Raw genomic sequence first — 24,702 nt, 5'->3', positions numbered from 1 at the left:
TCAGTGATCAATTTAAATATTTAAGTGTCCATGATTTTTGATCTTGAGAGTACAGCTATGTCTACGTAAAAATTTTCTCGCATTTTGTACAGGCAAGTATTGCCCAGTCTGATTGTACATTCCCTAAGTACCATGAAATTTTTAGAACATTTAGGATGGGGCTTTTAAAGAAAATAATTTCTAAACAACCAAATAATTTCAGATTTCTCATCTTCTGTAAAATATTTTGATAGTTTATGAATTTCCTGCATTAATGCCACAGCTGACAGTTAGCAGTCCTTCCACTTGATCATTTCTCAAGACAGTTAACATCCTGGGACTATTCATATTTTCAAAACAATTTTGAAATTTGCAAAAAGTTACGAATTTCCGTAGGTTAAAAATGCTCAGAAGTATGTATGTATCAATCATGTTGCATAGTATTGGGAACAAAGTATTTATTGAACATAAATTCAGATCTATATCACTTCTGGTTTCTTTATTACAATTTTTCCATTTTCCCCTTTATTACACCATTTTCACAAATACTCTTATTTACAGAGGTCTGTAGCATTTTAACAAATCATCAGAAAATCAAAATATTGTAGTTTTGGAGAGGTATCATGTGGAGCTTCAACGTTTATTTTTTTCAGCTAACTTTGAAATAGTGATGTGACACATTCACTCTTGACCTCTATGATTTGAGATGAAATCCCCCAGAGGTGGGCTGCTAGATTTGTTAGTGCTAGGTGCGACCAACATGCAAGCATTAGGGGAGATGCTTTGGGAACTCAAATGGGAATGACTGGAGATAAGACAATGTTTCTTTTCGAAGACCACTATTGAGGAAATATAGAGAATCTGCATTTGAGGCTGATTGCCGAAGGATTCTACTGCCACTAACATAAATTTCATAAAAGGACCATAACGGTAAGATTAGAGAAATTAGGGCTCATACAGAATCACACAGACAGTCAGTTTTCCCTCTCTCTATTTGTGAGTGGAGCAGGAAAGGAAATGACTAGTAGTTGGTACAGGATACCCTCAACAATACACCATGTGGTGACTTGCACAGTATGTAAGTAGACGTAGATGTAGATGTAGATATAGACGAATGACTACACTTTATTTAGCAAACTAGTATCAAGCATGGCCACTATTCAGTGGCATCTAATACACGACATTAGAAGAACACAAACATTATTTGGTTACAAAAAAAACATCAACAAATCACCAATCACTGTACAACAAAGGGGATGAGTTGCGTAAGCATGAACATCTTCATCTTCATCAGTGACATCCTGTCATCAGCTTTCTATGTATTAGGTATCACTGTCGATGGGTCAAGCCCGTTAAAGTAAAGTAATTAGAATACTATCATTACTACAGCTTAAGGTGCACCAACAACATGTCTTTCGTTCAGCATATGCAAACCGCAAAGCATTCAACAGACGAGATTCACGTTTTTACAAGGTGACAAGTCATATTCGCTGTTCTTCTGATATCAAAGCACTGATAAACAGTATAGATTCTCTTATGTTTATGAATTGTTTGTGTTTGTCCTATAGGATGTTTCTGATGCTACAGCAAATGATGTTAAGTCTCACTGATATCAAATACACATTATTATTTTAACACTTACCAGAGCCTTTCACTTTCTTGTATTACTCATGTACATATCCTAGCACAAATTTCTTGTTTCATGTTTTGTTTTTAAACAAGCACTTTGTGAATTACTTATGTATTGTCTCATACTATGACTAAATAGTTTTGGTGCAAATGGTCCCACGAAACACAAGAGAATAAGTACATAAAATAAATACTCATACTTGCATAAAGCAATAGAATGTTTTGAAAAAAAAAATCCATTTACTGATGTTATATAAACTAATCAGCATGAGTTCAGCTGGGTCATTCTTATTTATGTGGTAAGCAGCAGCTACTCTTTTTACATTGTCACATAATACGAAATGAATTTTCCATTTGATTGGGGGCCTGTAATTTTGAAGATTATCCAGATGTTTGTATTATGACATCATCTTCCAATGGTATACAGGGAGTTACAAAAAGGTATGGCCTAACTTTACGGAAACATTCCACACACACAAAGAAAGAAAATATGTTATGTGGACGTGTGTCCGGAAACGCTTACTTTCCATGTTAGAGCTCATTTTATTACTTCTCTTCAAATCACATTAATCATGGAATGGAAACACACAGCAACAGAACATACCAGCGTGACTTCAAACACTTTGTTACAGGAAATGTTCAAAATGTCCTCCGTTAGTGAGGATACATGCATCCACCCTCCGTCGCATGGAATCCCTGATGCGCTGATGCAGCCCCGGAGAATGGGGTATTTTATCACAGCCGTCCACAATACGAGCACAAAGAGTCTCTACATTTGGTACTGGGGTTGCATAGACAAGAGCTTTCAAATGCCCCCATAAATGAAAGTCAAGAGGGTTGAGGTCAGGAGAGCGTGGAGGCCATGGTATTGGTCCGCCTCTACCCATCCATCGGTCACCGAATCTGTTGTTGAGAAGCGTACAAACACTTCGACTGAAATGTGCAGGAGCTTCATCGTGCATGAACCACATGTTGTGTCGTACTTGTAAAGGCACATGTTCTAGCAGCACAGGTAGAGTATCCCGTATGAAATCATGATAATGTGCTCCATTGAGCATAGGTGGAAGAACATGGGGCCCAATCAAGACATCACCAACAATGCCTGCCCAAACGTTCACAGAAAATCTGTGCTGATGACGTGATTGCGCAATTGCGTGCGCATTCTCGTCAGCCCACACACGTTGATTATGAAAATTTACAATTTGATCACGTTGGAATGAAGCCTCATCCGTAAAGAGAACATTTGCACTGAAATGAGGATTGACACATGAACCATTCGCAGAAGTGTACCCGTGGAGACCAATCAGCTGCTGGTCAACGTTACCTTGTACGGCAGCAACTTCTCTGACGCTGACATTAGGGTTATCGTCAACTGCACGAAGAATTGCCTCGTCCATTTCAAATGCCCTCGTCGTTCTAGGTCTTCCCCAGTCGTGAGTCATAAGCTGGAATGTTCCATGCTCCCTAAGACACCGATCAATTGCTTCGAATTTCTTCCCGTCGGGACACCTTCGTTCTGGAAATCTGTCTCGATACAAACGTACTGCGCCACGGCTATTGCCCCGTGCTACTCCATACATCAAATGGGCATCTGCCAACTACGCATTTGTAAACATTGCACTGACTGCAAAACCACGATCGTGATGAACACTAACCTGTTGATGCTACGTACTGATGTGCTTGAGGCTAGTACTGTAGAGCAATGAGTCTCATGTCAACACAACCACCGAAGTCAACATTACCTTCCTTCAATTGGGCCAACTGGCGGTGAATCAAGGAAGTACAGTACATACTGATGAAACTAAAATGAGCTCTAACATGGAAATTAAGCATTTCCGGACACATGTCCACAAAACATCAAAATTAAGCGTTTCCGGTTACATGTCCACATAACATCAAAATTAAGCGTTTCTGGACACATGTCCACATAACATCTCTTCTTTATTTGTGTGTGACGAATGTTTCCTGAAAGTTTGGCCGTACCTTTTTGTAACACCCTGTATATCTGCTTCATCTGATGTCTCATCTCCCCAAATTCTCACTTGCCCTGGAAGCCAGCAGGGCCCCCTTCCTCTGTAGGCAGAGAAGGGACTCTTGGATTGCTTACACTTGCTTGTCTGCAGTACTGAACAAACTGAAGGACATTTTGGGTGTCAGAACAGGTGAGGCATTTCACAATTTGCATATTTCTCATCTGCTCTAGTTCCCTCAAGATACATGTCATGAAGTGCAAATCCATTTTGTAAAGAAATCTTTAAGACTGTTTCCAGGAAAACCGTAAAGCACCCAATGGAGTTACCATCCCCATCTAAAATGTTATAAAACTGTGACCCATTTCTGAACATTGAGAACCCCAAACCCCCCCCCCCCCCCCCCCTCTCTCTCTCTCTCTCTCTCTCTCTCTCTCTCTCTCTCTCTCTCTCTCTCTCTCTCTCTCTCTCTCTCTTTCTCTCTCTCTCCCCCCCCCCCCTCCCCCCCCCCAATAACCATGGTAATGACTGGCTCCACCCTCAGGTTTTAACAGTAATTAGGGCGGCACCAAGGGTCACTAGGCCCACTTCATGCCAATTCCACAGTCTCTTGACTCGTCAGTTTGTGAAGGTGCAACTCACTGTTGGGCAAAAAAAAACAGTAAGGGGTTCAAGTGAGTGAAATTGTCAACAGGTTGAATGCCTAGTGTATTATGAGGGGATGACACCACATAGCAAGTGTGACTTTGCAAGGCTCAGCACAGAGACTGGCAATAGGATTGGTCTTCAACAAGTGTCACTAACCTATCTCCACAGTGACCACATTAATGATTTTGAAGTATGTTGGTCCTTCACTATGACAAATCTTCCAGTTATAAAATCATTAACATCGAGCAGCTTTTGGTCCAAACAGGCACTACAGTCCTCTTAAAAACCCTTATCCCCTACTCTCCAGATTCAGACCATCTGTGAATTTTTTTCTACAATTAAATTAACTCTATAGCACAATTTCAGGATCCTAGAGACTATTACAGGAAGTAATTATCAGGGCTGTCGTCAGGGGAAGCAAAAGTATAATTTAGAAGCATGGAAAACATGAACAGAGAACTGCATTAAACTCACAGGGATTAATTTCACGAGTGCAGCATTTAAATGTATTACTTGGTTCAATAAAACATTTTCCCAAGCCTAGTCTGAAGTTTATCATCATCTCTCACATGATAATGAAAACATATAAAAACAATGGTCAACAGAGTAAGATTAAGACTAATGTTCAGTCTCTCACAAACAACACACTCAGAATCATTTCTTTAGTGACTACTTCACACCACTATTATGGTGTTGCATGACATCATTACAAAATAAATAAAAAAATAAATAAATTATACCTGGATTTTATCCTCATGCATCAGAGTGAAAGATGGTCCATCATACTCCCTCTCAGTTCCTTCAGACGAATATCCATTAACAGCTTGATGGGTGTCTAACTGATGATCCGCCTGCTGTGTATCCTTATCTGTTGTGACCTGTCCCAATGTTTTAGCAGAAATATTGTTAGAATTTGGATTCCAATTTGTGCGTTCACTACAGTTATTTGCTTCAAGGTTACTATTTTTTCTACTTCGATACAAATTCTTTCTGCTGCCTGTAATAGGTTTCAAACGAAATCTTTTCAAACCAGAACCCTTACGTAAGAAGGTTTTTACAATTCGTTGTTCATGATCTCCTGTAACATTTTTTATCACATCATTTTTGTTCTTATTTTGTACATGACAATCAACTACTGAGCACTTTGGCACAGAACTGGGGCAAGACGATTGCTTTGGCCGAAATTTTGCCAACCCTTCGCCCTTCTTCAGGAAAGACTTCTTCGGTTTGCTAAGCTGTGAAGAAGCAGTATTTGCCGGTAATGTGTCAGATAGTTTCTCTTCAAGAAGCTGACTAAAAGATTTATTTGTCACAGTGATGGGAGTTTCATCAAAGGATTTGACAAGGGCAATTCCTTCCTGTGGGAGAAAATATTTATATCCTTAAACAAAAATAACACAAATGCTTGGAGTAACATTGTATAATTAATTTGCAGCTATCAACTTACTGGTAAACCTCTATTGTCTGAAGATCTCTGCAATAAATGTAAGTTAAATCTTGCACCTTGAGCATTTCCCACTCTCAGTCTATGTCCATTGTTTCCATCTGTAAAGACAGATGTTAAAAAAAAAAAAAAAAAAAAAAAAAAAAAAAAAAAAAAAAAAAAAAAAAAAAAAAAAAGTGTTGTTGCTAAATATCAACTGTTAACTTCAAACGACATGTTACTTGCCTGTATCCTGTGTATTTCGTAACATTTTGCTTTTTCTAGGCAAAGGTCTGGGCCCATTCTGTTGCACTAAATTGGAGATCTTGACTTGAGCCATTCTTTACAAGACTAACTTCATACACAAAAATCTTAAAATTTCTTTTGCTTCTTCTCTACTGGTTCACTTTTTTCCCTTGACTTCCTACCTGCATCTGCAACAATGATTATTTTCAGTTCAAAGTCTTTTTTTCACATACAAAATATAGGGTGATCCTAATTAAAATCAAACTTTCAAAATGCTATAGAAATAACACCACCGATCAAAATGATGCCAAATTGCAACAGAATATTATCAGAAAGGGGAAAAACGTATGGCAGAAGAAAAAAAATAGTGTGAAAATTGATCAATAGATGGTGCTGTGCGTGTCAGAATATGTAAATGAAAACATCTGTCATGCGCATGATCCACTGAAGTTAGTATAAATATGCCAGAACATGACTTTTATTCCTTTCGTGCCTGTGACGTTCGCCATGACTGTCTCAATGCAGGATCGTGCTCTGCTTGTAAAGCTGTATTACAAGAATGATGACTGTGCACACGTCGCTCTGCCGAAGTTCCGAACACTGAAGGGTTTGAAACAAGGCACTGGCCCGATGACTGCCGTGGGTCTGGAGAAAATGATTCGGAACTTTGAAAGATGGTTTCTTTTGGTGTGCAACCTGGTAGAGGGAGGAAATGGAAACAGTGGTCACGGCAATGTAAGAGGAGAGGAGTGGTGGTGTGCAAACGTGTAGTACACGGAGAATTGCCCGAACATTGGACATACCCGTGAGCACATCCTTCTTTGCTATTCATTCAAAATTACTCATGTGCACGAGTTGCTTCCTGTTGACCTGCCATCTTTCTTTGCTTTAGAATTTCTTGCTCACATGGATGTGGACAACGATTGGCTGTGGAAGATTTTGTTGACAGACGAAGCCCACTTCCATCTGACAGCATGTCAGTACACAGAATTGTTGAATATGTGCAATGGAAAATCCACATGCAAATCAACCAGTATCACTTCATCCTGAAAAAGTCACTGTGTAGTGCAGGTTTATGGCATCATTTATCATAGGGTCATATTTTTTCAAGGATACAGGTGCTTCATGTCCTGTTACCTGTACTATCACTGGTAAGCACTAGAAATGTCTTTTGCGCAACCATGTCATTTCAGCTCTCCAACAGCGTGGATGTGTGGAGGGATCATTTTTACGCGAGATGGCACACCTCCGCACATTGAAAATCCAGTTAAGCAACTGCTAAAGCGCCATTTTGGAAATGCTAGAATTATCAGCTGCCATTTCCCTACAGCCTGGCCGACCCGATCACCTGATCTTAATCTGTGTGACTTCTGGCTGTGGGGCTATCTAAAAGATGTTGTGTTCAGTGTTCCGATTGCAAACTTAGCTGCATTGAAGGCACACACTGCGCAACACATTCTGAACGTGACCCTGGAAACACTTCGTTCAGTTATGGAACATGCCGTTTCTCGATTTTAACTTGTTGCAGAAAATGGTAGACAGCATATTTAATGTGCTTTGGGTCAGTCACATGGAAATTAATAATCCAATTTGATTTTGATTGATGCTTTTTATGTGGTTTTTGGCCTCAGAACAATTAAAAACCAATTTTTCCCATTCAATGTTATATGACCTTGCTGTGGTGGATGGGCTTATATAACTTAACAGTAGCACACCTGTACACCCATGCACACTGAGTAGTCCAGTTGTTTAACGTCAGACTTACACCTTAGACATTGTTGTATGATTCATTTGTGATTTGTAGTCGACCACTATTACATTATGATGCTTACAGTGCCACCTAGTGCTACATTTTGTAACTATTTATTTTTCTTCTGCCATATGTTTTTCCCCTTCTCTGATAATATTGCATTGCAATTTGACATCATTCTGACCAGTGGTGTTATTTCTACAGTGGTTTGAAAGTTTAATTATAATCACCTTGTATATCGAAGTATCATACAATAGTGAAATGATAAATACTCTTAATATAACTAGGTCACTAACTAATTGTTTATTTGAACAACAGAAGAAAGAATTAACAAAAAAGTGTTCATCTGTTCATTTGTCCACCACATTGCATAGATCCCATCATGAAGGAGACTCGTCAGGGGTATGGAAGCAAGAGAGTGCATTCATAATTAAATATTATTAAACTTATGTACGCTATTTGTGGTTGAAGTTAAGTTCAACAAAGCAAAATTACAGGAAAGCTGCTGCTTAAAGAAACATTGCTTTATTGGTTATGTTAAACACATGTTGTTGGCCTCCTACTGCTAGTTTAATATCTTCTTGCTCACATTTATATTTTTCATAAAATATGCGGTTATACAGGGTGTATCAAAAAGAATCATCCAATTTAAAAAAAATTATAACTATTATGTTATCTGTGATACACGTCTGAACAATGTACTGTTGGAAAGAGTAAACTCTCAAGTTTTACAGGGTTCCCGCTAGGTAGCAGCAGTGTGCGTCCAGCTCTGTTCTAAAAAAATGGTGTCAGGACAACAGAAAGTGTTTTGTGTTCTACGTTCTGTGCCGTGCAGGTCAGTGATAACTCTTAAGCGTAACTTTTGTATTAGATATGGTGTGGATCCACCTACAGCACACAGTATTAGATGACAGCATGAACAATTCCGAGAAACAGGTTGCTTGTGTAAAGGCAAATTGCTGGGCCGTCCCAAACTGTGTGACACAGACATCGAACGCATCTGCCACAGTTTCACAAGGAGTCCGCAGAAATCCATTCACCATGCAGCTCAACAGCTCAGCATGCCCCTGATGTCCATCTGGCATGTGATGCATCGACGTTTACACATGAAACCATACAAAATTCAGCTACTACAAGCTATTCATGAAGGTGACAATCAACAACATGTGGAGTTCCATAATTTCATCCTTGGCAAGGTGAAGGATGACAGTTTTCTTCCACACTTAGTGTTTAGTGGCAACGCAACATTCCATTTAAATGGAAAGGTGAATTGTCATAATGTGAGAATATGGGGTGCAGAACAACCACATGAAGTTTAACAACATGAGTGGGACTCTCCAAAATTTAATGTGTTTTGTGCAGTTCCATGGGAAATGGTGTGTGATCCATTTTTCTTTGCCGAGAACACTGTTACAGAACATATCTCAATATGCTTGAGAACTTTCTTTTCCCACAATTGGAGCCTGACTCAAACAACTTCATTTACCAACAGGATGGGGTGCCGCCACACTGGCAACTGGAAATACAGGAATTTTTAAATCAAACAATTACTGAACAATGGACTGGTTGCACTGGACCAAATGATTCAAGCTCTACATTACTGGCCTCCAAGATCACCGGACCTGACTGTATGTGATTGTTTCTTGTGGGGGTTTATAAAAGACTCTGTTTATGTGCCTCCATTACCAACAACATTGAATGTGTGGTGTCACCGCCAGACACTACACTTGCTAGGTGGTAGCCTTTAAATCGGCCGCGGTCCATTAGTATACGTCGGACCCGCGTGTCGCCACTGTCAGTGATTGCAGACCGAGCGCCACCACACGGCAGGTCTAGAGAGACTTCCTAGCACTCGCCCCAGTTGTACAGCCGACTTTGCTAGCAAAGGTTCACTGACAATTACGCTCTCAGTTGCCGAGACGATAGTTAGCATAGCCTTCAGCTACGTCATTTGCTACGACCTAGCACGGCGCCATAGCATTTGATATTGAGATTATAACATGTACCGTCAAGAGCGATGTACACCAATTGTGGATTAAAGTTAAGTAATATATAAACTACGTACTTTATTTGCTACTATTAATTCCCTTAACTGTTCCAGACCTCGCGCCAGTCAGCGTGTAATTAAACACGTGCATTTCGGCCTCCTCTAGCAACACAGTGTTGGCTCTTCTGCCAACACTTCAGAATGAATTAAGACATCGCTTAACAGCAACTGTGGGAGCTGTAACTTAAGACACGCTCACTGCACTTTGAGAACAATTTGAATACCACATTGACATATGCCGGGCATATCAAGGGGACATATTGAACACCTATGAAAAAAACTCTGATTTTCCCGTTCATCACAAAATGAAATTCGTTATATATGTTTATTAGTTTCAGAAATATATATGTGCCAAACCGGATGATTCTTTTATACACCCCGTATCTGTTCTGGAAGTATAGGCATGTGTTTACAATGAAGACTGCTACTTATAGTGAAGCTAACAGAAGCATTCAGAACTTTAATTCAGATGATTAGACAATTTGCAGAGGTGGATAGTAAGATATGCATTTAATTTTACTTTGAATTTGTAAAGGTTTTCAGTTTATTGTTTTATGTAAGATGAGAGCTCATTGAAGCCCACAGCATGACAAAACAGGACCGTACTCTGAGTCAAAGAAAACCAGGTAACATCCACATGAAAATTACTTTTCTGTGTTGTCATGAACTTTTGAAAATCAAAGTTCAGTTATTATCACCAAATACCAATATGATTAAATACACCTGGAAATGAACGTAAGAATTCAAAGATCTACAAAGAGACATCTACAGGTTATGTGACAATCGTGATTTGATTCCAGTGCACCCAATGGCATGGTTATCAGTGCCCTCGCTGAATATGAATTTATGCATGTAGTGAGATGAACAATGTCTTTCCTCTTGAGCAAAGTACATGCATTACAGACTTCACAGACTGAATGGCAATGGCACCACAGACATCAGTTTCTTACCAATACATTAAAATGGGCGATAGTCATGACGTGATATACTAAAAAAATTTGAATTAGCTGAAATGAGTGCTTCAGTTTTTTATCAGGTAGATGTGGCTTGCTGACAATTAATAAAGAGCACAGAAAGAACTTGCCACTCTGAGAGTAAGTAAAAGCTGGTTAACTGTGCCATACACTGAGATGGCAAAAGTCATGGGATAGTGATACGCACATATACAGATGATGGTAGTACTAAGTACACAAAATATAAGAGGGCAGTGCATTAGCAGAGCTGTAATTTGTACTCAGGTGATTCATGTGAAAAGGTTTCTGATGTGATTACGATCACACAATGGAAATTAATAGAGCTTTAATATGGCATAGTACTTGGAGCTAGATGCATGGGACATTCCATTTTGAAAATTGTTAGGGAATTTAATATCCAGAGATCAGCAGTATCAAGAGTGTGATGAAAATACCAAATTTCAGGTATTATCTCTCACCACAGACAACACAGTGTCCAACGGCCTTCACTCAACGACCAAGAGCAGTGGCGTTTACATGCGATTGTCAGTGCTAACGGACAAGCAACAATGGATGAAATAACCCCAGAAATCAATGGGGGTGCATGACAAACATATATGTTTGGACAGTGTGGCAAAACCGGACATTAATAGGCTACAGCAGCAGACAACCAATGTGAGTGCCTAGTTGGACACTAGAAGAATGGAAAACCGTGGCCAGGTCAGATGAGTCACGATTTCAGCTGGTGAGAGCTAATGGTGGGGTTCAAGTGTGGTGCAGATCTCACAAACACATGGACCCAAGTTGTCAGTGAGGCACTGTGCACACTGGTGGTAGCTCCATAATGATATGGGCCACGCTTACATAGAATGGATCAGGTCCTCTGGTCAAACTGAACCGATCATTGATTGGAAATGGTTATGTTTGGTTATTCTTGGAGACCATCTGCAACCATTCATGGACTTCGCATTCCCAAACAATGATGGAATTTGTATGGATGACAATGCAGCATGTGACTGGAGTGACGAACATTCTGGACAATTTGAGCAAATAATCTGGACACCCAGACTGCCTGACATGAATCTCATAAAATGTTTATGGGACATAATATAAACGTCAATTTGTGTACAAAAGCCAGCACTGTCAACACTTCTGGTTCCAGAAGCAGCACGGCTCAATATTTCTGAAGAGGACTTCCAACAACTTGTTTAGCTCACGTCATGTCGAGCTGCTGCACTATGCTGGGCAAAGGAGCTCTGATGTGATATTAGATGTCTCATTACTTTCATCACCTCAGTGTATATGGTTGTTAAAATACATATATGCAAAGGGTTAAAAATTACACACACTATAAGAGAAATGAGCACACAATCCAAATTGTAAAACTACGATTCGTGTAACTGTGGTTTGTTTTGTGTGGCATATGGCTGGTGCCTTACAATCCAGTCACACAACACAGTGTTGTGGACTGCCACCTGGTCAAGAAACCTGTAAATTGACATAGCTCTGTTTGCCTGTGCCAACTGCTGCAGTATTGAGGGTGTCACATTCACCAGATACAGCCATCACTAGCTCACATCCGCGAGCCGTGCAAAATGATTCTGTTGACTGGTATTACTATGCCAGGCAGCCTTTACAGGGCACCATCCAGCAGCTTGCCAGCCAGAGTAAATCCCAGTCCCAACATCGATGTCTCGACTTTGTGTCAGAAGTGCCACCAATCTACTCGTCAGAGTGCAGCACTACCGATGAACTCTGAGATATTGGCAGTGATGCATATACAGTCTCTGCCTACAGCAGTTATTATCAGTAGTAAGCGATAGTGTAGTTCACTAGTGTATTCAAGAAATTTTCTCATGTCTGGTACATCCTTCATTAGATCTGAATGATCTTTGTGTTGGTTTATTTGGAAGCTGTTTCAGCTGTTAATACTGTTGTGTAGTTCCTCTGTAGTAATGAAGTTTACCGTTCTTGGCTACCCAGACACCTTTTTCTTCTTGTGTGTGCAACACACACAATGGGATACTTTAGTTGATGATGAGGGTAAATTTTCCAACTTTTTGTCTCCAAATCTTCATTCTCCCTATCTTGTGGTAAACCAGGTAGCCCTTCTCTCTGAACCTCCCGACAGAGTTTTCGTGCTTCTGCTCTGTGCTTGACTGATGTTCCTGCTCTCTCTCTCTCTCTCTCTCTCTCTCTTTTTTTGCCTGTGTACACTTATTTTTATGTTTCGCATTTCCATGTCTTATTCTTGCTTTTTCCCTTGTCCCCATTTTGTACTAGTGCTGCTTCATTTGTTCTTTCTGGTGCCTTTTCCTGTTTGCACCATTTTCCATGCTGTCCACTTCTCTTGTCAATATTGTCAATGCTGAATCCCCTTCTGTGTTGTTCTCATTGGTCTCAATTGTCCATATACCATGTATCCTTTCATACTGGAACTTTACCTTCTGCAACTTTTCCAGTTGGGGGTCAACAGCTGCTGTGTATGATCCAGGATACCACTCACTCGACGCAGCACTGTTCGGTGGTGACACCACCAAGTGCTACAGACAGGTCTGCATAGTTTCTACATCTACATTTATACTCCATAAGCCACCAAACTGTGTGTGGTGGAGGGCACTTTATGTGCCACTGTCATTACCTCCCTTTCCTGTTCCACTCGCGTATGGTTCGCGGGAAGAACGACTAACAGAAAGCCTCCGTGCGCGCTTGAATCTCTCTAATTTTACATTCGTGATCTCCTCGGGAGGTATAAGTAGGGGGAAACAATATATTCGATACCTCATCCAGAAACGCACCCTCTCGAAACCTGGACAGCAAGCTACACTGCGATGCAGAGCGCCTCTCTTGCAGAGTCTGCCACTTGAGTTTACTAAACATCTCCGTAAAGCTATCACGCTTACCAAATAACCCTGTGATGAGACGCGCCACTCTTCTTTGGATCTTCTCTATCTCCTCCATCAACCCGATCTGGTACGGATCCCACACTGATGAGCAATACTCAAGTATAGGTCGAACGAGTGTTTTGTAAGCCACCTCCTTTGTTGATGAACTACATTTTCTAAGGATTCTCCCAACGAATCTCAACCTGGTACCCGCCTTACCAACAATTAATTTTATATGATCATTCCACTTCAAATCCTTCCGTACACATACTCCCAGATATTTTACAGAAGTAACTGCTACCAGTGTTTGTTCCACTATCATATAATCATACAATAAGGGATCTTTCTTTCTATGTATTCGCAATACATTACATTTGTCTATGTTAAGGGTCAGTTGCCACTTCCAGCACCAAGTGCCTATCCGCTGCAGATCTTCCCCCATTTTGCTGCAATTTTCTAATGCTGCAACTTCTCTGTATACTACAGCATCATCATCCACGAAAAGCTGCACGTAACTGCTTCACACTTTGAGCTTCCCGCACACCTCATAGCTTCTTCGTCAGTGCCTCTCCCATCCTGAAGTCTTCCCAGTGCAGAACTTAATGCCATTATCTCCACTTTTTCCAGAATTTGACAACGTCATAGATTCTTCACCCATCTTCCTTGTTGCACTGAACTGCCTCCATGTTCCTGGTCTTCCTGATGCACCTCTCCCGGCTCTCTCTGGCCTCTCTGCCTCTCACACTCGCTTCCTGCACTGCCTCTTGTCCCAGTGCCTCCACAGCTGGCCCAGTCAGTGCTTCTCACTATCAGTCATTCTGATGCCCTCGGTACCCATCCGCTCCATGAACTACACTTCTCCAACTGCTGGTGCCGTCACTCATCTCTTTCCCACTTCTGTTGGTCCTGGATTGTCACATACCGACATGTTTTCCTTCATTCCACCCGTCGCTGCATCTTCCCACCTGCCTTCAATACCCTCATTCTCCTCTTGGGTATCCCTTCTCAATGTGGATCACATTTGTCTAATGTTCTCACCTTCTCTGATGGGCACTTCAATGGCGCGTGTTTTGCCTTTGGTGTAGCCCTGCTGGCACTGACACTGGCACTACCACTCCTTTTCTCCCAAATGGCCTCTTCTGTGGGAAAAAATAGTGGCGTCTCTTTCAATGTCATCCTCCCTGCAGCTACCACCTACGCAACAAGTTGGCTCCATCATCTCCTCCAAAGGAAAGAGAAATGTGGCATACAGCTGGTGCCTTATAATCGAGCTACACAACACAGTGTTTTAGGTTGCCGCCCTGTCACAACACCTGCAAGTAGATGTAGCTTAGTTTGCCTTCGCCAGCCGCTGCAGCACTGAGGCACCACATTCAGAGGATACAGCCATCACTAGCTCACATCCTGAGCCACATGCCAAGACTTTCCTTGTATTCTTCCACCATGAAGGCCTTATAGGACACAGCCCAGAAGCTCACCAGCCTGTGCGAATTCCAGTCCTGATGTCAACGTAACATCTGAAGTGCCACCAGTCTAATCCACAGACCACTGCACTCTCCGGCAAACCCAGAGATATCAGCAGTGCTGCGTATACCGACTGACTATGGCAGTAATGATTGATAGTGACCAACAGTGTACTTGCTTATAGATTCAATAACTGTTACTCTCAATGGCAACTGACAGTGTACTCTGCTTGTGTACTGAAGAACTGTTATGCCTGTTGCTTGACATGGAAGCTGTTCCAGTCACTAACGGTTCTGTACATTTTCTCAGAAGCAATAAATTTCTGTTGTTCTTGGCTACCTGGGTACCCTCCTCTTCTTCAGCGTGCATCAGTCACAACAGGATACTTTAGTGTGATCATTGAGTAATTAAAAAAATATTAAAAAGTAATGAATCAGTCAGATATAGACACATTAAGATGACCTACACAGTAATTTCAACAATAGTACAGACAATACACAAATCTTAAAACCTTTTCTATACTTATCTCACTGTTATTTAAAGCAGTCAAGAAATAGTGATCTAAAAAAAAATGGCTGCCTTCTTATCAGCATACAGAATGTAATCAAGTCAAATGATATGCACAGTCAGTAGTACACCATAAGCACCACACACTGGTGGCTACTTAGACTGGAGGTGGTGCGTGTCAGCCATTCCTTCCATCTGTGTCACTGCAATAGAGTTCACCACAGCAAAATTGTTGGCTTCGTCAGCCACCTTTTATCATTTTGTACTTCCAGTCACACATACTTCTACTGACATACATCTCTAAAGAGCAAGAATGGTCGACCAGTACTTACATGCAAGATGTGGAACTCAGTGATACTGGTAAGAAAAGAGTGTAATTTACTTGTAACTGCCTTATCTTCCTCAAACTACTACTCATTCTTCCCTGAGTAAGAAACAAAGTTTCAAAAGCTTATATTAGTATTTTCACTTTTAAATGTTCCTATCAGCAATACAGGGCTTTCAGATCTTACAGGTATGTAACGGTCAGTCATTCTGTCTGTAATCTTGTTTTCTATGAATTTTACTTTCGACTCTTACTTCTCCTCCTCAACAACTGTGCAGTAGTACTCAAATGGACAACACAGGATATTACATTTGTACCACTTTATCTGCTGGGTACATTAGCTGAAAGGTCTGTAGGGGCCTGAGGAAATCAGAGCAGACAAGAAAACTATTCTGTTGATTGTATCTTCTCTGCTTTAGTGCCTTTAGGGTTCCACAGAGTTCTGCTCAAAGAATGTAAATTAGTTCAGAAATTTAATCCTAACGATGCTGCCACAAGAAATTAATGACCAAACAGGCAGAAGCAACCACTGCTGGCTACTTGTGGAAAGACTAGTAGACTGATAATTAGACCAGACTGATAATTATGGTAATTACTTCTACATCACGTTATACATTCACGTTAAGAGAAAAACCACCACTGATAAAAGCCACTGCACCCAACAGTATGGCCGTGCTCAGACTCATCAGTGTAAATACTGTTAAATTTTGGCATTAACCCAAAAATTTGTAAAATATTTGATTAAAACTGGACTCCAAAGTAGAAGGTTTCTTGTACTTGGTCAAATCTAAAACAGCAAGAAGCTCACTGTTAACCAACCCTTGCTTCAATTCTGTGTTAAAACATTTCTGCCACACTGAGCTCTGCAAGTTCCTCCTTAGCTTTAATCGGAACAGTCTTATTGCTCTCCCAAAATGTACATACATGTGTTCTACTAACAACCAAACAAGTATATTAAAAGTTCGAGACTTTGGAAATGATTGGACCTTATATGCATGTCAGATCATAAGCAACTTTTGCTAGGTGATTAAAGGCTATTTACCAACATCAGCACAGAGGCTGGATGTAGAGCTTGTCCAAAAAGGCTCCAGTCACCAATCAAATACCTGGACTACAAGGTCTTTAGATAGGATGGTCATACAGAAACCTATACAATACCACCATGGTCACCGCCATAGTCCAGCATTGACCAAACAAAGGCTCTGCAAAATAACAACAGGAAGATATCGTGGAAGTGAGAAAGGAGATCACGTATACTTAAAAAAAAAAAAACTGGTTTTGGTGATACCATTGGCTTATGGTTCCTTGTGGAGTTACTATACGTAGACTGAAATTTTTACGAGTGTGAGTGCACATATAATGGAAGGCTTGGTTGGTTGGTTAGTCAGCTGCTGAGGCATCATCCACTAACACCATGCATAGAGTGTCAGGAAGATTAAGAGTCTGCTGCAGGGCAGCTGTGTTAGGACAGTCCAGCAAAATGTGGACCACTGTCAAATGGACACCACAAAGACAGTTGGGGCAGATCTGCACAACAGAAGAGATGACCATGAGTCAGCCAAGCATGGCTGATGTGGAGCCAGCAAGGGACTATGGAGTCCTTGCGAGAGGCCCACATGGAGGACCTATACAAATTTGAGATCTCATTTATCACTCATATTTGTTTGGCAAAGTCAGTGTGTGCCATGCCATATTCCAAATCCTTAGAACTTGACAGTGTAACACCAATCGAAGGTCTGATTATGGAATACCAATCTCAAGAGGCAGATTGCCAGCAGTCAATTTGGCCAGCCTGTCAGCCAGTTCATTGCCCATGATCCCAATGTGACCCGGGTCCAGAGAAAGACCACTCAACATCCACATTATTCAAGGGCAAAAAGGGGAAACCTAGATAATCAGGACCAATGGATGGTGAGGTTATCACTGGTAAAGAGCTCATAAACTGATCAACTAGTCCTACAGATGAGGAAGGACTCGCAGGTGCAGGAACGAGCATGTTCAGGAGCATGAGATATGGTTACCAACTCCGAAGTGAAAACACTGCAGCCATATAGCAAGGAGCACAGTTCATTATGTCCTGCATGAATGTAAGCAAAGCCAGCGTAACTGGCAGCCAACAAGTCATCAGTGTAGACTACTTCTGAACCTCTAAACATGCCAAGAATAAAGGAGAATTAGCCAGACCTTGTGATAGATCAAGACAGAGCTGTGGTTGGCTGGTTGGTTTGGGGTACGGTACCAAACAGTGAGGTCATTAGTCCCATGATCTAGGATGACAGAAAGCAAGGGAAGAACAACACAAACTGCACAGTCCAATCAACATGCAAAGAAAGAAGGAGCAGGGACATCAGGGCAACAGGAAGGGAAAAGAACGGGGGCATTGATGGAAACGAGGAGAGCAGGGTGTCCAGAAACACTGTGTGTGGTATGGCACCAGCACTGCCACCAACCTGCCCTGACATCCACACCATACCATTATCATGACACAACTGGGACAAATCCAGGGGAAGAAAACAAGAAATGGCGAAACAAATCAGCACAACAGACCAGAGAAAAATGTGGGAAAAAGGCGGGAAGAACCTGGCCGGTGTGGAGGTTAGGTCAAGGCCTCCATAACCAATGCCTATACAAACTGAGGGACTAATTCCTGAGGATGATTCAAGGACTTATACCTGAGATACCTGAGAGTACAAACCACTTTCATGAACAAAACTGAGAACAGGCATAACTATGCAAGGGTCGTCTGCTAACACCCAAGACAAGGAAGGAGGGATGACATATTTAGTGGGAAGGGCCAAAAGGCAGGGGCAGTCCACAAAATATGGATCACCATGAGTGGAGTTCCGCAACTACAAAGTGGGGGAGGGGAGGGGGTCTTATTGTGGAGTACAAAACCATGTGTCAAACTAGTATGGTCAATATGAAGACAGCAGAGGATGGCAGATACCCACCAGGAGAGCCAGAGGTAAGAAAGTCACATCGTGGGAGTCTCCTTGATGGCACAAAGTTTATTAGAGAAGGGGGTAGCCTCTCAAGAGTCAGCCCACAATTTAGCAAAAAGGGATTTGATGTACAGCCTTAAATCTACTCCCAGAGGGGTCACAGAGAACGGAAGGCAGAGAGTTGCCCCAGCCAGATGCAAGTTCATTGCCTGGAATACCTACATGGCAAGAAACCCCTATGAAATCAACCAAAAATGCAGGATCACGAACATCAGTGAGAAAGTCATGGATGGCAGAGACCAATGGGTGGTGGGAAAACCATCAAGCAATAGCCTGAAGGCCACTCATTGAGTCCATACATAACACAATTCGGGTGAGGGAGGGCTGTTAAATAAAACAAAGGGCCCGATAGATGGCCATCAATTCCGCAGTAAACATCCGACACATTGCAGCCAAGAGATGGTATTCTGTACCAACAGAAGACATGATTTACAGCCATCGTTGTAAGAAACAACGGCATCCTGTAACTCCTGTAACAGCGTTCAGAACAAACAGCAGAACAGCATTCGAGTGATTGAGGCTTTCGGTCTCCAGAAAAGATCCATCCTAATACATGGCCGAGGAACAAACCAAATGGGGGGAGGGGGAGAGGGGGGGGGTGAAGAGTGGATACTAATGGCACAGGAGACCAGGAGCTGGGACCGCCGAATTGGAAGGGCAGGGATCCCAACGTTAGCCAGAAGACAACACGGCTAGCGCACAAGGCACCAGTGGCTAAACAGATACCGCAATGGTGAGCAACATGGAAAGGGCAGCTGATCCACAAATTTGACAGCCATAGTCCAGACAGGACAGAACCAATGCCCGGTAAAAGCGGAGAAGGGTCACACACAACCCACAGCCCATGAGGTGTGGGCAAGAAAGCGAAGGACATTGAGTTTACGAAAGCAGCCAACCGTCAGATGACAAATGTTGCCAAAAAGAAGACCCAAGAAATGAAATTGGCGGACCAAGGTCAGGCGTTTGGCATCGAGGTAGAACTCTGGATAAGGATGGGCTGTAGTCCTGAGACAGAAATGCACCATCCTTGACTTAACGGGAGAGAACTTAAAACTGTGCGAGAGTGTCCACATGGAAGCACACCAGATGGCATCCTGGAGCTGTTGGTTGGTTGGTTTAAAAGAGGGGAGGAAGGGACCAAACTGCGAAGTCATCAGTCCTGTGTTCCCGGTAAAATAACTACACAACGGAAAGAAGAAAAGAAAGGAGACGTACAGCATAGTAACAGGAGAAAGGACAACCAACACTACTATGGACAAAACAGGAAAAGAAAACCACATAGAGAAGCAAGAAACTGGTACAAGGGGTAAAAACAAGAGAGCAGATGACCGTGGTTGGTCGACCACGAGAATAAAAAGGAAAAGCCAGCCGCTCTGCAACACATTAAAACATCCACCCTAAAAGCATTAAAGTGGAGAACACAAAGGGACAAAGGACATGTGCTAAAATTTATATAGAATGATGAAACCCAACGTCACGTATAAAACATAAAACTAAATAAGCCGATGAGGCATTGTCAGCCAAAATTAATGGCAACAAGTCCGGTAACTGAAGAGTCCATTGCAGGGCAGCCAAATAACAGCTCACCAAGATAAGATATGGGCCACTGTCAGCCAGGAGTCGAACTGACAGTGGGGTGGGTCATCGTGGCGCAGGAGGCAGCCGTGTGCCAATGCAGAGCCAGCAGAGAACCACAGGGTCCCTGCCACGGGCCCGCACGGAAGATTACTACACATTTGTAATCTCCTTAATGGCACGCAGTTTGTTGTACGTGCTGAGGTTATGCCATTTTGTCTTCCAAAGCCGCAAAACCTTGCGGCATAGTATCCTGGAGCTGTTATTCTGCAGACACCACCTAATGGGAGCTAGTCCAAATACAGAAATCATCCACATACAGAGCAGAGATGATCAATGGTCTAGTGAAGGCCACAAATCCATTAATAGTGATCAGAAAAACAACAACACTTAATACTGAACCCTGTGGATGCTTTTCTCCTGGGTCCACAGTGAGCTGAGAACAGTGGCAACCCAGACTTTGAATGACCGGTGGGACAGGAAGTGGCGAATAAAAATCAGGAGGGGGGCACTGAAGACCACACTCGTGGAGCAAAAGGCAGATGCAATGGCGTCAAGATGTGTCGTGGGTCTTACAAAGGTCGAAGAAAACTGCAACAAGATGGCGGCGCTGAGAAAAGGCATGCCAAACTGCCGTTTCCAATCAAAGCAAATTATCAATCGGAGACCATCTCTCCCGAAAGCTGCATTGGGAAGGAGATAAAGGTCCTGAGATTCAATGACCTGATGATAAGGACAGGGACCACAATACTGTCTCTCCGATGTGAGGGTAAAATGCCTTTGAGCCAAATATAGTTGAACACCTGGAGGAGATACTGGCATTGTGGAGGATTGAGGTGTTGAAGCAATTGGTTATGGATGGAGTCTGGGCCACGAGCTGAATCATTGGAAGAAGAGTGCCAGAAGCAGCTCCTATTCAGTAAAAGGTTCATTGTAGGATTCCACCTGAGAAGAGGTAAAACATAAGCAGGAAGCTTCAGCCTGTTGTTTCCGGAGGACGAAGGCAGCTGGATAGGAGGCTGATGCTGATGCTGTCACAGAATGGATTGTGAGGTATTCTGCAAGAACTAATGGATCTGCACAAAAGCCACCTGGAAGGGAAAGTCCTGGAATGGATGACTTTTGCTGACAACCTTGGAGGGAGCAGAGGTTAGCCCACACCTGTGATGACTGGACGAAAGATAAGAGGAGACAAAAGTGTTTCCAACACACCCATTTGCTCTGTTTGATTACACAACTGGCTTTGGCACGAAGATATTTAAAGGTAATAAGACTGTCAGAGAATGGATGCCACTTAAGATGTTTCAAGGCATGATGACGATCATGGCTAGCTGTGGCAATAGCCGTGAGCCACCACAGAACTGGCCGGTGAACAGAGCCTGGCAAGCGGGGAACAGAAATGCAGAAATGCCGGCAGCGTGGAGTATCTTATCGGACAGATCACGGATGACTTCTTCAATGCAACCTGACAAAGAAGGTGGAAACATGACCTGGGATATATACAGAAGCCAATCAGCACGATGGAAAGCCCAGCGGGGTACTCTGGTCATCGCGAAGTGCAAAGAGAAAGAGGATGATGATGATGATGATGATGATGATGATGATTTGGGTCCAGGGCGCACTCAACATCAGGGTCATCAGTGCCCTGACGAAAAGTCAACAGCGAAGGTAACGAGAGAACAAACGGGAAGGGGTCACTATCACAGAGGTCATCATGTGGTAAGGAAGGAAGAATGGGAGGGGAAGAGAGCAAAAGATCAATAGCAGAGAAAGTGCCATATGCAGCACTAAAATGAGTAGGGAACCATCGTTAAGAAGGCACAGGTTGTGGTCCGCAAGAAATTGGTCAATTAAGAGGCCCTGACAAGATAAGGAAGCACTGCTTCACAAAAGGTGATGAACATTAAAATCCCCGAGGAGGAGGAAGAGAGGGGAAAGGTGCTGAAGGAGGACAGTTAGGGCAGCAGATGTAAATGGCCTGTCAGGAAGGGGAGACAGATTGGAAACTGTTATGGCAGAGTCCAAGCAGAACTGAATGGCAACCACTTCCAATGTGATAAGAAGTGGGATCTGTGTATTAACAATACCTATATGTACCAATGCGCAGACGCCACCAGAAGCCCTCGAAGGGCCGACCCAGTTCCAACACAAAGCACAATACCCACGAAGAGACAGTGAGTGAGCACCTTCAGTAACACGAGATTTCTGAAGAACAACACAAGCTGCTGAGTAAAAGGCAGTAAGGGATTGCGAACTCTGGAAGGTGACTGTAGTAGCCATTATAGTTCAAGTGAATGATCAAGAGTGCGTATCCACATGGGTAGCGAACAGGTTGAAGCCAATCACACCACTGGGTCACCATATGTCATCAGCAATGGTGGGGTGACATCCATAAATAAGACGACTGACCCAGATCGCGAGGGGAGATATGGCACCTCTGAGGGCACCAGGGGTACTTGTGTTTTGTTTTCTTCTCCTCCAGAGGTTGAGGAGGGCAGAGCACACTAGGAGGGAAGGCTTCTACAAGATCTGGAACTGAAAGAGTGGGCAACCTTGGGATGCACGGACTGTGCGTCCCGTGGCCGAGTTGTGGTAGCAGGCCTCCTGTCAGAGATGCCAAAGGGGAGGGAGCCCCATCACTGGCAGGCATCAAAGGAGGAGGAGGAGGGGGGGGGGGGGGGGGCACATCTTCGCCAAGGAGGGGGAGTGGCACCTGGAAGGGAGGGCATAGGAAATGTGGGGGAGTGGGAGAAGATAGGTCGATGAGACTGGACTAAGGAAGAGGTACTACAGGGAAAGAATGTAACAGTGGCTAAAGTAGAAGACATCAATGCTGGGTCGAATCTCTCATATTTTTAACGTGCCTCAGTATAAGATAAAACTGATTTGGGAATGATAATCTTGTATCTCCTTTTCTTTCTTGTATGCCGGGCGATCTGGCAAGCACGGAGTGTGTCGGTCATGACAATTTACACACACAGGTGGCAGAACACAGACTTCCTTCATGGAGTGCGTATCCAGTCACCACACAGAGGGTCCGCCGTACACCAGGAAGATGTATGCCCAAAATGCAAGTGCCGAAAGCATTTCATGGGTGGCAGGATGTACAGCTTCACGTCACATCGGTAACACACAAACTTTACCTACTCTGAGAGGGTATCTACCTCGAAAGCCAGAAAAAGGTGCCAGTATAAGTGCTTTTGTCATTACAACCCTTTTGCAGACGTTGAACAAATTGGATGCCACATCACTCCACATTAGCCCGGGGTTCCTCACCAGTTCGAAGGATGAGGTCCCAATGAAAATTCACTCGCTGGACCATATTCAGAGACTGGTGAGGGGTAATAGACACCGGGACATTGCCAAGACAATCACAAGCATGAAGAGCTGCAGATTGGGTGGCAGAAGCAGCTTTGCTCAACAGGGAGACTGACCGCATCTTGTTGAGAAACTCCACTTCCCTAAACTTGCCCTTAAAAACGGTTTGTGGCATCGAATGTGCCCCCGTCAATCCTAATACAGACCTGGTAGCAGAGAAAGTGTTTCATCCCAAGATGGCGAGCCTGGCCCTCCTCTCAGGGTGTAGCCAGGGAAGGGAAGGCTACAGGGTCATACAGAGCAGCATTCAATTACCCGTTATCACTCTAATTGATGGCCGTTTGAGAAGGCCAGATTTTTGCAGAATGATACGCTTCATGCACCAAGCATCTGCCCTGATACCAACCACTCCAATCAAGGGCTCTCCCCATGGGTGCCAGCCAGCCACAGCAAGGGCCGTCTACTACGGCGGCCATTGCCGGGAGTTCCACTGCTCCAGGATGACAAGCAACCACTCCTTGGCGTACACGAGGAGGAAACAGCTCAGTTATCAGTAGTGTCATCTATGTGTTGTCAGGGGGCTCAGTCAGATGGGTAAATAACAGCCCCACTACACATACTGGTGTCCTAGTGGGGTAGAGAGGCACTACGGCAGCGAAGGAAGAGGGGAAGAGGAATCTATGCTGTACACACTTGGGAGGGAGTTCTTCCCCAAATGGCTCACACTAAAGGCAGAAAATTTACAAATGGAGATCAAACCCCAAGGTGAGACCAGAAACATCAAACAAGATGAAAAAGAACATGCAAGACAGACAAATCTGCACGGAATACAGGGAACCAGATGGATAGCCAAGTGGACATAAATAGGAACACCGAGAGGGGGGAAGGAGATAGCAGCGGAGAAGGAGCAAGGATGGGAAGGGAGGGGCACGGTTAAGCAAATGCAGCCCAGGAAGGAGGGATGGGCTGCAATAGCTTGCA

General features: G+C 43.0%; 1 protein-coding gene across 7 annotated transcripts in view; it reads right to left on the bottom strand.

Annotated features, from left to right (window-relative positions):
* LOC124556688 (centromere protein J) overlaps positions 1–24,702 on the bottom strand; it is a 288,468-nt gene that overhangs the window by 197,849 nt on the left and 65,917 nt on the right. For all 7 annotated transcript variants that reach the window (XM_047130658.1, XM_047130657.1, XM_047130659.1 and 4 more), the window contains 3 exons: positions 5,896–6,083; positions 5,674–5,771; positions 4,967–5,584 (listed from right to left, as the gene is read on the bottom strand). In XM_047130658.1, the coding sequence (XP_046986614.1) occupies positions 4,967–5,584; positions 5,674–5,771; positions 5,896–5,989 (810 nt within the window). In that variant the 5' untranslated portion in view covers positions 5,990–6,083. The remainder of the gene's footprint in view (positions 1–4,966; positions 5,585–5,673; positions 5,772–5,895; positions 6,084–24,702) is intronic.

The sequence above is a fragment of the Schistocerca americana genome, chromosome X (genome assembly GCF_021461395.2).
Source record: "Schistocerca americana isolate TAMUIC-IGC-003095 chromosome X, iqSchAmer2.1, whole genome shotgun sequence".
NCBI lineage: Eukaryota > Metazoa > Arthropoda > Insecta > Orthoptera > Acrididae > Schistocerca > Schistocerca americana.
This window is presented reverse-complemented; position numbering and strand designations above follow the sequence as displayed.